General features: G+C 47.8%; 1 protein-coding gene across 4 annotated transcripts in view; it reads right to left on the bottom strand.

The window, feature by feature from the left end:
- RPTOR (regulatory associated protein of MTOR complex 1) overlaps nucleotides 1-15,949 on the bottom strand; it is a 333,774-nt gene that overhangs the window by 158,618 nt on the left and 159,207 nt on the right. For all 4 annotated transcript variants that reach the window (XM_077854547.1, XM_077854548.1, XM_077854546.1 and 1 more), the window contains exon 6: nucleotides 11,041-11,216. In XM_077854547.1, coding sequence (XP_077710673.1) covers nucleotides 11,041-11,216 — 176 coding nt within the window. The remainder of the gene's footprint in view (nucleotides 1-11,040; nucleotides 11,217-15,949) is intronic.

Here is a 15,949-nt window from a genome sequence, read left to right as displayed (position 1 = left end):
CCTTATGCCAGTACTACAGGCGTGATTACTGCAACTTTATATTAACTCTTGAAATAAACCAACGTGCCTCCTTTTCAAAGTTGTTTCAGCTTCACCCTTTGCACTTCTACATAGAATTTAAAATCAACTTGTCAATTTCTTCTAAAAAAAAAAAAAAAAAAAAAGGGATTGGGGCAGCAGCCCCGGTGGCTCAGCGGTTTAGCGCCGCCTTCAGCCCAGGGCGTGATCCTGGAGACCTGGGATCGAGTCCCACGCTGGGCTCCCTGTATGGAGCCTGCTTCTCCCTCTGCCTGTGTCTCTGCCTCTCTTTCTGGGTCTCTCATGAATAAATAAATAATAAAAAATGGATTAAAAAATAGGATTCTGACTGGGACTGAACTGAATCTATAGATCAAGTTGAATAGGTTTAAAAAACTTTTTTACTCCCTAAGTACAGTGAAATTCTGAGTATGTGAGTCTTTCTCTGAGTCATGTTCTTTCTGTATGTTGTGTGCACACGTCTGGTACATATTTTGTTAAATTCATCCCAAGTATTTCAGAATCTTGATGCCACAGCAAATCATATTTTTAAATTTCAATTTCCAACCTTTATCATTACTATATAGAAATGCGGCTGGTGTGGGGGTATTGGTCTTATACCTTAAAACCTTGCTACAATGAATTATTAGTTCCAGCAATGTTTTTGTAGATTTTGCATGATTTTCTATATACATAATCCTGCTGTCTGTGAACAGTTTTCTTTGCCAATCTGCATGCCTGTTTATTTTTCTGTATCTTTACTGCAACAATCAGAACTTCTAGTACAATACTGAAAAGTAATGGTGAGAATGAACACCTTAGTTTTATTTCCAACCTTCCAGGAAAAACACTTAACCTTTCACCATTAAGTACAGTGTTAGTTAGCTACAGGCTTTTCCTACATGCCTTTTAGGAGCTTGAGAACATTCACTTCCATTCCTAGTTTGCTGAATTGATTTATCATGAATGGGTGTCAAATTTTGTCGAATGCTTTTTATGCATCTATTGAAATGATCATATAGTTTTTCTCTCTTATTCTGGAAAAGGAGAGTAAATACATTAATAATAATGTATTGATTTGTTACATGTTAAACAAATCTTCCATTCCCAAAATAAACCTTGTTTGATTCTCATACTTTATCCTTTCTCTATGTATTCACAGACTTCACTTGCTAATATTTTGTTAAGGATTTTTATATCTATGTTAATGAGGAATCCTGGTATGTAAGTTCTTCCCCCCACCTCCCTTATACAGTTTTTGCTTGACTTTAGTTTTCGGGGTAAAGTTAGCCTCTGGAATGAGAAAATGTTGCCCCTTGTTTCACTTTCTCAAAGAGTTTGTATAAGAATTGGTATTATTTCTTTCTTAAACATTTGAGAATTCATCAGTAATAATATCAGGGCCTAGAGTTTTCTTTGTGAGGCTTTTAACTGTAATTCAACTTCTTTATGAGGTATAAACTCTAGATTTTCTCTTTCTTCTTGTGCCAGATTTGGTAATTTGTGTCTTTCATCCACTACATCTCAGATGTAGAATTTATTGGAATAAAGCCCTTTATACATAAAAGGATTCCTTTATAACCCTTTTAATGCCTGTGGGATCTGTAGTGATGCCCCCTTTCTTACTTCTGATACAGGTAATTTGTGTCTCCCTTCTGGTCTTGGCCATTCCAAAGATAATTTTTTTTTTACAAGATTTTATTTATTTATTCATGAGAGACACAGAGAGAGAGGTAGAGACACAGGCAGAGGGAGAAGCAGGCTCCCTGCAGAGAGCCCGATGTGGGACTCGATCCCAGGACTCCAGGATCATGCCCTGAGCAAGCCAAAGGCAGGTGCTCAACTGCTGAGCCACCCAGGCATCCCACCAAAGAGAATTTAACAGTTTTACTGAACTTTTCAAAAATTATGATTTAGTTTCATGGGTTTCTAGATTTTTCTAGTGCATTTTTTGTTTACTTTTTTTTTTTTTTTTTAAAGTTTCTTTTACTTATAGTTTAATGTGCTTTTCTTTTTTCTGGTCTTAAAGATAAAGACCATACAATTTAGGCTTTTCAAATTAAAATCCATAAATACTATTATGACTTTGAGATCAGTTATATAACTATGGTATATATAAACCTTGTTCACCAACTCTACCTGCTGCTTACCTGATATTTTACCCATGATTCCCTAGTGCTGCAACTTTGGTTAGTTCATGTCACAAACAGTGAGATGAGAAAGGTCATAGTGTGTGTCTCTGAGAGGACTCTTACAAACATTTCCACATACCACTAAGACAGAAAGTATGCTGCCAATTAAACAGGCATGTAATTTACTGTAAGACAGCACTAGATCTCAGAGATGTTCGAATATGAAAATGTGTACCCTACAACTGATGGAATATGATAGATGACCCATACTGTACAGAGATAACTATACATTTTTGTGTTTTTCTACTATCACTTATTTGTCTTATTGGTGGCCAGGACTTCTAGCAAGGCAGTAGTGTCAGAGAGGATGCTTACCTTATTCCCAGCCTAAAGGGAAGTTGTCTCAAGTTTCTCCACCAAGCATGATGTTTGCTAAAGAACTCAGTGTAGCCTTTCCCCAAGTTAGGTGAATCTCTAAAACCTTTACTTAAACATGGATCTCTGCTCCCTCCATATCACCTCCAAAGTGAAAGAAAAGGAGCAAGACAAGAACCAGCACTAGGAAGAAAAATGACAGCAATGGAGAGAGGAAGGGCGCCTGGGTGGCTCAGTCGGTTAAGCATCTGACTATTGGTTTCAGCTCAGGTCATGATCTCAGGGTCTTGAGATCAAGCCCTGTGTCAGGCTCTGCAGTCATGAGGAGTCTCCTGGAGATTCTCTCTTCCTCTCCCTCTCCCTCTGCCCTTCCGACTCATGCTCTGTCTCTCTCTCTAATGAATCTTAAAAAAAAAAAAAAAGAAAAAAGGAGAGAGGCAGTCAGCAGAAGACAGGAGGCAGGCAGAACCTGCACCAATGTCCATTCGGATTTGAATCCTGGCCCTACCAGTTACTAGCCGTGCACTCATGTCCTCCCCTTGTCCCGCAGGCCTTCTGTACGAGCTGATTGTGACTTGTACAGTGGCACACTCAGTAAACGCTAGCTGCTCTTATTACCGTGACATTAACATTTCAGCCAAATATAAGAACGAGTCAGGCAAGTCGTAATGACTCAGCAGAGGAGAGAGCTGAAACCTTAACCCTGGATCGGGAAAAACCAAAGCGAAGTCAGCTGACGCCCAGAGCAGAACGTCGGAATGTTGGGAACCTGTCACCAGGCTCACTTGAAAGAGGAGCTGACAATGAGAGCACGGATCCAACCTTGCATAGACAGGAGTGGGAACTCCAGGATCCCCCTCCCGATGGTAGAATTCTGGGGAGTTGGCCAGACATGCTAGGGTCTGGGACACTGTGAACAGTTATGGGCTGCCTCTGCCTCCAAGGATCTTCTTTCTGCACACTATGTTCCCCCCTGGCTCTATAGGGGGAACATTTTGTTTTTCTTCAATATTAATCTTTGTTTTCTGACTACATGTCCTAAATCTGAGCCTGCTTTAGTTCTATCCCACAGATAAGAAAAGCACTGCTATTGCCATCATCCAGCTTTGAGTAGTTCACAATATTTTTTAAAGCACTCCCTCTTTAATGGTTTTAAGAGTAAGATTTTTAGTTTTCAGAACATTTTTTCAAGCTATTTTTCTGTTACTGAGCTCCAACTTTATTGCATGGTGGTCTGAGAACAGAGTGGATACGATGCTGCCTCTCTGGGGTTATTAAAGCTTCCTTTGCAGCTCAGCACAGTTTATTTTTGTGAATTGGCCCCATGTGCTAGAAATGTGCAGGCTGTGTTTGTTGCCTATATTACCCTATCTGCCTCTACACATCCAGTTAATTCACCCTGTTACTGAAATCTTACCTATTTTGCTTACTCTTCACCTCCTTGGTGTCTCAGTATCTTCATTCCTGATTTGTCTGTGGTTCTTTCTGTCCTCATCATCCATAGTTCAGGGCCACACTGTCAGGTGTGTACGGAACCATACTGGTGTGTCTTCTTCTACTGAGCTTCTCACCATAAAACACTCTTCTCTGTCCTTTCAACATGTCTTATCTCAGGCTCTGCTCTGATTCATTAAAACTGCCATTCCAACTTTCTTTCACTTCATATTTCACTGCTTTCCTCCTGTGACTTTCAGCCCTTCAAATAGTTTGTTTGCCATATCATAGTGAATTTTATCCAACAGAAGAATCACTGCCCTTTGAGAGATGAATTCAACTCACTTATAGTTACAACATCACTTTTATTTCAAAGCTTATTTTGACTGCCTTATTTCACATTTTCTATTTACCATGCTTTTCTTTTTTCCTTTTCTACCTTCTTTTAGAGAGAAAATTTTCTCTCCTTGTATGAAAATTATACCTTCTATTTTCATTACTTTGGTGGTTATGACTAATGTACTGCATCTTACACATAGTTTCCATAACCGATATCTTCACTATCTTCAATTTCCAACTCCCACTGTGTCCTACTGGTGAGTCCCTCCTCCTGTCTCTGTCCCTTTGATGGGAACTCCCTGCCCTACCTCCAGCTCTCGCTGTCCGTCATGCCCATGCTGCTTGTCAGTGCACCTGCTACAATCCTTATTTTGTTAGCCATATTCTTCACGCTCCCTATGTCCTAACTGCCTGTTTCTTCCTCACATTCCCCATGTTCTCCTTTGTTATGTTGTACTACTCCTCACTCTAAATTCTTCCTCTGCCTTCTACAGGTGCAGGCTCCTCCAGGAAGGATAGGAGATCACCTTCTTTCTTTCTTTCTCTCCCACCTTCCCTCTGTACCCATCCAGGATGGTAGGGGGAAGCAGCCACATGCAAGCCAGAATGCCGACCCTCAGCCTGCCCTCGCCTGCGTCCTCAAGTGCTCGCCTGTCCTGCCGTCTCCATCCCAGGCTCCTCTCCCCTTCCCTAGTGGTCTCAGCTGTCTTCAAAGGTCCCTACACTTCTGGCTTATTGCCAAATGTACTCCCTGTAGGATGAATCAGTGTGACCGCCCGTGGCAGCCCAAGGAGCAGATCTGGGGTCGGAGAGCCAGGGAGTGGTCGGAGCCATCAGCCCTGTAATTCCTTCTCCTTCAGTTCTCTTACCTAGCAGCATACGCCAGATTTCTGCATATGGCCTTTCATTAAAGGAGCTCTGTCACGTACATTATGGTGCTCATCCTAACGAGTGTATGTCAACAGACTGGAACAGTGAGCGTACATGGTCTGGGTGGAGGAAGTACCTTCTTCAGGTGGGCATGTGACTCATCATGTAACCAGAAAGACTCTAGAAGCTACTGTGGGGCTCAGAAGCAGGACCAGAGCATGGCTGAGGCCTTATTGTGAAGACTTCCAAAGAGGAAAACCATTTAAATAAATCCCAAGTGGGACATTATGACCAAGTAACTGGTAGGGCAGTTTGGTTCTCTGATGTACTAGACTGCCTCCTTCTCAGGCAGGTCTCTAAGCATCTCTGCCTTCAAGTGTGCGAAGTAAGGCAGAATCATTCTACTCAGTTCCTACCACAAAGAACACTGAAAGGCAGGCAGGAAGTTTGTTCTCCAGCAAGGAAGCTGTGTTCTGGGAAATGCTACAGAGAACAAACGGTTAACCCATCATCAAAAACCAGCAGGGGAAAAAAAAAAAAAAAACCAGCAGGAACTTATGTGTCTAAAAGTAATTCTGATCAAGTCTTAGGTGAGTCTTCAAGAAAAATACAAAGCAAGGGGCCCCTGGGTAGCTCAGGTGGTTGGGCGTCTGACTCTTGATTTCAACTCAGGTCATGATCTCAGGGTTGTGAAATAGAGCCCCACATGGGGTTCCACATTCAGTGTGGAGTCTGCTTGAAATTCTCTCTCCCTCCTGTTCGTGCACACTTGTGCACAAACTGTCTCTCTCTCTCAAATACATACATACATACATACATACATACATACATAAAATCTTAAAAAAAAAATCCAAAGCAAATGTCATGGCCAATATATGAGATGAGCCAGACACATGACAGCAGCCTGGTGCCTGGTTCCCAGCATTCCGACGTTCTACTCTGGGAGTCAGCTGACTTCTCTTTGGCGGTTCCCCATCCGGGGTTAAGGTTTCAGCTCTCTCTCCTCTGCTGAGTCATTACGATGTGCCCAACTTGTCCTTACATTTGGCTGAAATGTTAAGATCATGGTAATAAGAGCAGCTAGCGTTTACTGAGTGTGCCACCGTAGGAATCAACTCAGCCCGTATGGCGAGCCTGTGGGGCAGGGGGCACCTGTGGTCCTGCTCTCAGGGGAAGGACATGGGGCTGCATGATGTGGGCTCTGCCTGCCTGTCTGGGGACTGCTTCTCTCCCTTGTCTTGCTGGGTAAACACGAGGGCAAGACTTCCCATGTCGATAAATCTACATTAATCCTGTGTCATTAACATTTAAACTTCTTGAAATCCCTCAATTTAATTGAAAAGAAGGAAACAAGTTTCTTGACCTCTGTTCAATCCAAAATAATGTCTAGCATTTTCTTTAATAAACAATACGATTACATGCTGCACATGATGCAATAAGCATCGATCTATTTTACAGTAAGTCTCACAGCAAATTAAGTAGTGTTGAGTTATAATTTTCAGTACTACACGAATATACCCAGGATGAATTTAAAATGGCACTCTGTCACCAATCCAAGAGATAGAAAAAGCCAAAGAAAATATATGTTTCAGACCCTTCTACTACACTGATATACACAGTGAGCAAGGTAATCACCTCTAGAGGGAATAATGCACTTGCTCATTTCAGAATTACTGAAATATCAGTTTCTGAAAACAAGAAAGACTGAAGCAAACCATGAAGAGAAAAATCAGAAAACAACATTTTCCAACAACTACTTCATCATCAAGTAAGATTCATAAATACGCTTGCCACCAAATACGAACACACGCTTCTTGTGCCTAGAAAGTAAGGCTAGAGTATGTGTATAAAGCATACGATACTCTCCACAACTGTGTAACGAGCAGTGTTGTTAAAAGCCATCCTCTTATTTACATCGGGGGGTGGGGGGGAAGGAGGCCTGTTTTTAGGGTATTTCCTGACTAGTAGATGAGTACAGCAGTCATCTGCAGGTAAGATCCCGGTTCCATTTTCAAAAGCACGATTTGGCAAGGTAGGATCCGCTGCTGTTTTTGCAAATAAAGTTTTATTGGGACACTGCTGCACGCATCTGTGTACATACTGCACATGACTCTTCCAGGCTGCATCAGTGGAACTGGGACCCTGGGGCTCTGCAAAACCTAAACTACTTCCTATCTGGCCCCATAAGGAAGAAGTTGGCAGACGCCCTCCTAGAGTCGCTCTGAGCTCTCCCACCTTTATTCACTGGAATCCTAAAGTCCTAGACATAGGTTAAATAAAACATAAAACATCAATACAGTGAAATCTTATGCAATCATTACAAATGGTGTTTACTAAGAGTTTCCTAATGGTCTAGGATAAATTTATTGTAACGCTAAAGATGAAGTAAAAGAAACTGCAAATGCAGTCTCATTACATCAACGCAGAAATGTACGTGCAGAGAAAAACAGACTGACAGGCAATACACCAAAGAGTTATCACTGATTGTGATAAAATCTTGAATAATCTTTTCTTCTTTTTGCTTTTTTTAGTTGGCCTCTACAAAGAATGTATATTCTACTTTAAGCTGGAAAATACTAACTTTCTAAATGAAAAAACAAAACCTGAACCCTAACAATTTAATGAGTACTACGTACCAGTTTCCCTTTCTGCATCTCAGAAAAGTGGTTTCTAACTCAGCTGTTAGATATACACAAGCGCATGTTTCACTCGACCAGGCTCCTGACGATTATGGTTTATCACAATCATCGGCTAAGGACAGCGTAGCAACGGTTCTGTTCGATCTAATTCCAGCTCCTCAGTGTGGCGGTTTACTGTAGGAGAGCCTCCCGCCCAGGTCAGATGACGGTCATCTGATGACCACCAGGTGCAGCTCTGGCCTTTTGACACCAACGTCCACCTGATGGTGACCGTGTTCCTTTGAGTTGTTTTTCACAATGTGTCCCGCTAAACACTTACTTTTACAAGTTTTCATCACAGCCTGACTCCAAAAACGATCTCAGGCAGCTCCTGAGATAAGGCATCATGTCGTGGTAGGGTGACAGTCCACTCCCCGGTCAGAGGGCAGGGACCCACTCTAGAATTCTCAAGAGCTTACTGGCGTCTGAGGGAAAGCAGCTTTTCTAGTGGACGCCACATCCCTCCTGACCAAGATGGAAAAGAGAGGGCCAGAGACGCAGGTGAGGAACATCCACTCACTGCGTTGGGGGCAGGTGTGCGGGAGCGAGGGTGAAGGGTGTGCGGCCCAGATTCCCTTTCAGGCTCTTTGTGGCTTCTCTTCTCCCTCCCTCCTGTGTCTCCACTCAGCTGCCCTAAAGCCTGGACAAACGCTCCATGAGAGGCCTGCCTAGCCATCCCCAGCCCAGGGTGGGTGGAGGCACGGAACCCACTTGGCCCTCGCAGCATCATTCTGGGGTTGGGGCAGGAAGCGGGTGGGGCAGGAAGTCCTGGAGGGACTGCCTGCTCCACTGTGGGGGCTCCTGCCCACAGATTCCCACCTTCCCACTCCAGCCTGCGACCAGGTGGCAACCAGATCAGGCTGTGGAAGGGCCTGGGTACAGCCACACCATCATTTCGTGGACTATCTCCCTACAACACTGCTCTTGGTCACGTGCCCGCGTAGACACCATCCAGGTTCTCCCCACCAGTCCTCCAAGTCAAGGTCGGTGGCTCAGCACCCAGAACACCCACATGGGCCACGGGCCACCCCTGGCCTTCACCCCTTCCCACATCTTCCTATGGGATCAGGCTGATGCATGCGTTCACTCTTCTCAGACACGGGCGTTACCCCTGGCACTGCCCGTGCCATGTGCCGCCTGTCTGTGCTGCTCTTCAAACCCTGCCACCTGCTGGGCTCCCGCTGGGCTGAGACTCCTCCACGACGTTCTCTCGCAAGCCCTCAGCCATCAGAGTGTCCCTGTCCCTGGGAACATGAGAGCCTCTGGTGCATGTACATGTTCAGTCCTGACCACGCGTTGCGTGCAACGCTCAGACGCCTTCTGCCTTGTGTTGAGCTCCCACATACATCATTAATTTTCAGGCCACAGCTTGTCTCCTCAGCTAGACTGTGGACCTGGGAGGGCACACGCTTCTGTGCATCTCCTACAGTGCTGGGCGTAGGTCTGAAGTACACAGTGGGATTGAGTAAATTATCTTGCAGACAATGAACAGAATGAGAGAACTCCTGAGTCCTCTGGACCAGTGGTCTTCCTGTGGTCACGTCCAATGGACCTATAAGGGTTGCCGATGGCCACCAAGCACTGTGGGCAGTTACCAAGAAAATTCACAAACCACCCAGGGAGTGAAGACCCACCCTCAACGAGCTGCACCAGAGGGGAGATGGATGACAGCAGAAGCCATGAGTCCTCCTGGCAGGTGGGCGTCCCTCGGCCTGAGCTTCGGCCTCTTCCCCACGTCCCAGGAATGCGGATGTGTGACCCTGAGGAAGCAGCACCTCTGCCGACCTCTCCCTGCAGGTGGGAGAGTCCATCTCTCTGAGTTGCCTGTCCTTCTGTCCTGTTCTCCGTGCCCCGTGCTGCTGCTCTGAGCTCCTCAACGTCCCCTTCCAGCTTGATCCAGGCTGCAGCTGCCCTCCTCTGCCGCAAATCCGTGTTCCTTCTTCCTGCGGCTCCACTGGCCGCGTCTGTGTATTCCTGCTTTGCAGTCCTGCCTCTTGCTTCTAGCATCTTCCTCCCTTCATTTCCCTATCGTGTGCACACACTTGCTGGTGGCCGTTCTGTAGTGTTTTTCTGTGCTGGCTATGCCCTCAGCGTTGACTTCTGCTTCTCGGGGCACAGGGGGGCACATCCCTAGGCAGGCCCTGGCCCAGGTCAGCTGGGGGATGAGCCCAGGCTGCTGAGGGGCACAGTGGGTCACCCCTTTGCCAGCCCCTCTGGGCAGCTCTCTCCCTGCGCTCACTGCTTAGGGGTAAGTCGCCCCACAGGATGCTCTCCCTGGGCTTTGGGGACGAGGGTGGGAGTGGCAGAGGGGTGCTGCTCAGCCAGCCCAGCACCGTTAACCTCTCACCCAGGGCACTGCTGAGTGGAAACACTGCTGCAGAGGCAAGGCAGCAAGTCCCAGCTTCGGTCCAAGCAAGCAGCTCGGGCTCTCGGGGGTCTCCCCAGGAGCCCATCACTGCGCTACCCCAGAGTCCACCCTTGTCTCCGGCTGCTTCTCTGGGCTTGTGCGTTTGTGTGTCAGGCCGCCCTGGCAAACAACCCTGGAAAATGTCCCCCAGAGCTTCTCCTGCCCCTCCTCGACATGTATTCCTCTCCCAGCTGCCTCCCAGAAGATTTTTGGCAAAACATAAAATGGAAAAGTAGAGAATAAAGGCGGTATGGTAGTCTGCAGCAGAAACCTGGATTTGGAGGACAGAGCTCATGCGTTCCATGGTGGGTCCTGCCACTGATGCAGGGTCATTAAGGCAAATTCTACAGTTTGGAGCATCCCACCCATTTCCTCAATCGTGTTCTCGACAGCACTGGACTGCCATAAAGAGTGGAGGAGGAAAGGATCACAGTTCGTTTTACTGCCACGAATAAACTGAAAGATTAAGGTTCCACTCTAGCTCGGGATCAAAGGGCTCTCCTTGTCACGACGGCCTGAGCTCCAGGATGACCAATGCCGCTGCTTAGGCCACGCTCACAGCTGGCAGGTCGGGAGAGGGTGTTCTGGGGAATCACACAACGACAAACGAACATGCCACTGGCCCAAAAGGGAGAGCCCTTCTTTAATTCTCCGTAAGTAAAGCCCGAGCCTCAGGATGCTGAGTTTGCGCCCATCAGTCGGGTCTGTAAAGCCCAGGTCGATCCCTGGGATCCATGCCACCGGGGCCCCCTGGGGAGCCCCAGTCACGGCGGCAGGAGCCACTTACCAGCGCAGGGCAATTTTGATGGGGGTGGTGAGGCACGACGTGAACAGGTCGGCCGGGAGGTCGGGGATCATGGGCAGGAGCTCGTTGGCCTCACAGGCCGCCAGCTGAATGCAGTTCTTCATGGACGGAGGCAGGGGCATCTGCGCGAGTGGGTGGTTTGGGTTAATGGCAGCGACCTGCAGGGAAGAACAGGAAGAGTGTGGCTTAGTGGTCATGGATGACTGCAGCGTTGGCTGGAAACGCAACCCCGAACGAAAAGACTCACACGCAGGCTGCACGCCCTCCTGCCACACGGCCTCGCGCCCCTTACCAAGGTTCCTCCCCGACACCGCCAGGCGGGTCTCCGCCTGTAAGTTCTCTCAAGTGTTTTCTGTGTTAAGGTCCCTCCTTGCACTGTGATTATACCAACGTTTAAGCAGTATTTCCCTCGGAGTCTCATATTGGGTCTTCGTGTTTATTTTAAACTTCAGTCTTTGGGGCACCCAGGTGGCTCAGCGATTGAGTGTCTGCTTTTGGCTCAGGTCGTATTCCTGGGGTCCTGGGATCGAGTCCCACATCCATTCCCTGCATGGGGCCTGCTTCTCCCTCTGCCTGTGTCTCTGCCTCTCTGTCTCTCATGAATAAATAAATAAATAAAATCTTTTAAAAAGTTAAAAATAAACTCTAGTCTTTAGTCCAGCGTGACGTATTTTGGTGTGCTGACACGGGAGGATGTTCAGGGTATAGACAGCGGCCACCACCAAACAGCTGACGGCAGAACCACAGCAGGGGGAGGCTGGAGACACACGGAGGCTCACTGCCCCGTGGCCACCCAGCTGCTTCCATGTTCCGTGAGCTTCAGCAGACATTTCAAAACACCCTGCTAACAAGTGTGTATTAACTCTGTAACCAGGGAGGAGGGCTCTTCTGTTTTAACGCAGAATTTAATTTCTCTTTGAAGCAGGGATATTTCCTCACTGAGAGTGGTCGTAGGGGCCCTGGAAGTAAAGCGTGGGGGACATCCACGGTTTAGGAAGACAGGGATCACACTGGTTCCTCTACATTGAGGGTGTGCCGTTCTGAAAATCAGCAGAATTCACCGAAGTTGGGAGCCTCATGCCCCGAGCCCCTTTTCCCGGCACGTGGCCTGGGACCCCTCCCAGCGACACACATCACCAGCGCTGCACTCGTGTGGCAATCTGGTCATCCCGTCACCCACCAGTGGTTCTGCTGCCCCTTTCAGAAAGATGAAGGATGAATGTGCCAGGGCCCCACCCTGGTCTGCCTGCCCCGCAGCGGCTCTGGGGGAAGGGTGTCTAGCTGGGCGCTGGGCCCAGCAGGGGCACGGAGCAGAGAGCTGTCCCCCGGGGACAGCACAATGGCAGCAGAGGGTGAGCGGATGAGTCATGTCGACTGCGAAGGGGCTCTGAGTCTCCCACACATCAGCTGCCCTGTGGGCCGGTGTGGCAGGGCAACAGGTAACAAAAATAATGAAAATTAAAACCCAGAAAATGCTGGTTGCGTGGGCCCACACAGCTTCCAGGACCGGGTCACCGGCTCATCTACAAACAGCCATGACCCACCTGGAAGGACAGCTATTAGTCGGGGGCCCGAACGCAGGTGGTGTCCATCCCCAGAAACGAAACGCGGTGACAGCATCATCCTGCCCGCAGTCACGGGGCCCCAGGGCCAGGGACAACGATGGTGGAGCGTGTGGGCCACGGGAAGGGACCCTTGGGTTACAAGCCCCAGCGCGGCCGGCCCCCTTCCTCTCCCTCTGGACCATCAGGGCTCCGCCAGGGGCAGGAAGGCACAACACGGCGACCACCGCCGGCCGCTGCTTTGTGTCAGGCCTGCACCCGCTGGGTGTGACTCCGTGTCTGCTCCTCACGGACAACCGCCGTGAGGTTGTCGACAGTGGTCGACCTTCCTCCGAGCTCTTTCCCAGTTACTAGCTCATGTGCTTTTTAAAACGGCCCCATGAAGTAAGTTTTGCTTCCACTCTTAGAGATCCTCCACGATGAGAGAGCAGAGCCCCCAAGGAATGGCATGTGCTACCCACCCCTCGGTCAGTGCCAGGGTCACCCAACAGGCTGCTCCCGGTTCCAGGCTGCACCGCCCCTCCGGACCCGGCCGACACCCCCAGCCCGGGACACGGGCAGGGTGCTCTGGGGGGCTTTGCCAGCCAGGTGCAGGGCATTCAGACTAAATGCAGGCAGAGCCATCTTCACCTGCTCGTGTGCAACACGCGGATGACGTGAGGTGTAATTACTACCGCTGAGCAAACCTGGTTCTTACTCTCAAATGGAAATGGAAGGTAGTAAATGGTGTAGTTTTACTGACAACCCATCCTACATCAGGAGCATTGAGCCCAGGATGCCAAATTCTACTAAATAATAAAAAATACTTAAACTTTTTAATAAAAAACCACAACTTTTAGAGGAATGGGTTTTTTGTAATGGTGGTAAAATACAGGTAACATGAAGTTTACCATTTCAACCATTTTGAGAATACAGCTCAGTGGCACCGAGTACACTCACACTGTGCAGCCATCACCAGAGACTAGGTTTTTTGTTTTTTAAACTTTTTATTTTTTTTAAAAGATTTTATTTATTTTTTTATGAGAGAGAGAGAGAGAGAGAGACAGGCAGAGGGAGAAGCAGGCTCCATGCAGGGAGCCTGACACGAAACTTGATCCCGGGTCTCCAGGATCAGGCCCTGGGATGAAGGCAGGCGCTAAACCGCTAAGCCACCCAGGGATCCCCCGTTTTTTGTTTTTTAAGATTTTATTTATTTATTCATGAGAGACACACAGAGAGAGGCAGAGACACAGGTAGAGGGAGAAGCAGGCTCCTTGCGGGGAGCCCGATGTGAGACTCAATCCCGGGACCCCGGGGTCACACCCTGAACCAAAGGCAGACGCTCAACCACTGAGCCACCCAGGTGTCCCAAGACTGGGGTTTTTGAAGCAAACAGGGACACCTGGGTGGCTTGAGCTCAGGATGTGATCTCAGGATCATGTGACCAAGCCCTATGTCAGGTTCTGCACGGAGCAGGCTGCCTGAGGTCCTCCCTGTCCACCCACCCCTCACTGGATCAAAATAAATAACACAGCAGAGTCACACCCGAATCCTCCCCTCGCATCCCACACTCAGCTCAGCCAGTCAGCAGAGCACCTGCTGGCATGGGAGACTGCCCCAGAACCGGCTGCCAGGCCTGCAAACCTCTGGAGTCTGGTGCGCGGCAGGCTTTCAGGAGCACCAGTGCCCGCATAGAGAATGTGAACAGGGCTGAACTTCGCGGGGAAGACGCGGCCATTATGGACAAAATAGATTCCACATTCTTATTTTCCATTTCAGAGAGAAGTCTGTTTTCACAGGAGAAATCCTAGAGGTTCCTGAGTTTGAGCTTTCTGGTTTCTGATTTGTTTCCACGTTAAGATTCCTCTCTGAAGCTTTTGCACAGCAAAGGATACAGTCAACAAAACTAAAAGACAACCTACAGAATGGGAGAAGATATTTGCAAATGACGTATCAGATAAAGGGCTAGTTTCCAAGATCTATAAAGAACTTATTAAACTCAACAGCAAAGAAACAAACAATCCAATCATGAAATGGGCAAAAGACATGAACAGAAATCTCACAGAGGAAGACATAGACATGGCCAACAAGCACATGAAAAAATGCTCTGCATCACCTGCCATCAGGGAAATACAAATCAAAACCACAATGAGATACCACCTCACACCAGTGAGAATGGGGAAAATTAACAAGGCAGGAAACCACAAATGTTGGAGAGGATGCAGAGAAAAGGGAACCCTCCTGCACTGTTGGTGGGAATGTGAACTGGTGCAGCCACTCTGGAAAACTGTGTGGAGGTTCCTCAAAGAGTTAAAAATAGATCTGCCCTACGACCCAGCAATTGCACTGCTGGGGATTTACCCCAAAGATACAGATGCAATGAAACGCCGGGACACCTGCACCCCGATGTTCATAGCAGCAATGTCCACAATAGCCAAACTGTGGAAGGAGCCTCGGTGTCCAACGAAAGATGAATGGATAAAGAAGATGTGGTTTCTGTATACAATGGAATATTACTCAGCCATTAGAAATGACAAATACCCACCATTTGCTTCAAGGTGGATGGAACTGGGGGGTATTATGCTGAGTGAAGTAAGTCAGTCGGAGAAGGACAAACATTATATGTTCTCATTCATTTGGGGAATATAAATAATAGTGAAAGGGAATATAAGTGAAGGGAGAAGAAATGTGTGGGAAATATCAGAAAGGGAGACAGAACATAAAGACTCCTAACTCTGGGAAACGAACTAGGGGTGGTAGAAGGGGAGGAGGGTGGGGGGGGGTGGGAGTGAATGGGTGACGGGCACTGGGGGTTATTCTGTATGTTGGTAAATTGAACACCAATAAAAAATAAATTAAAAAAAAGAAAAAAAAAGAAATGAAATTAACAATAAAATAATTAAAACACCTACTAAAAAAAAAAAAAAAAAAAAGATTCCTCTCTGATGGAGCTGAGAATGGACCAGCAGGCCCCCTGGCCACAAGCACAGACCCTGTGCCTCTTCCACCCTTGCTTTTTCCACGGAGTGTCTGAAATCTCACACCCCTTGGGAGTGCAGCACTTTGTCACACCAAGGTCACCCACGTGGCACACACAGGCCCCACAGGGAGGTAAAGAGGTGGGTGGTTCACACGCTGGCCACCATGGCACAGTTCGGTGGGTTTTACAAGGCCTCCCGTAAGCGTGCAGGAGTCTGTCCTGTCCGGTCCACAAGGGGCAAGGTTGTGCAGTCTGCACCCTGGGCCTCACTGGCATTTGGCCCAAAGCCTCCAAAGTCCTGGTACAGGAGGCATTCCATGGACGCTGAAGGAGGAAATGGCAGGTACGTGGAGAAACAGCCTTACTCCAA

The sequence above is a fragment of the Canis aureus genome, chromosome 16, assembly GCF_053574225.1.
Source record: "Canis aureus isolate CA01 chromosome 16, VMU_Caureus_v.1.0, whole genome shotgun sequence".
NCBI lineage: Eukaryota > Metazoa > Chordata > Mammalia > Carnivora > Canidae > Canis > Canis aureus.
The sequence above is the reverse complement of the archived record's forward strand: the minus strand, read 5'-3'. Positions and strand labels throughout refer to the sequence as shown.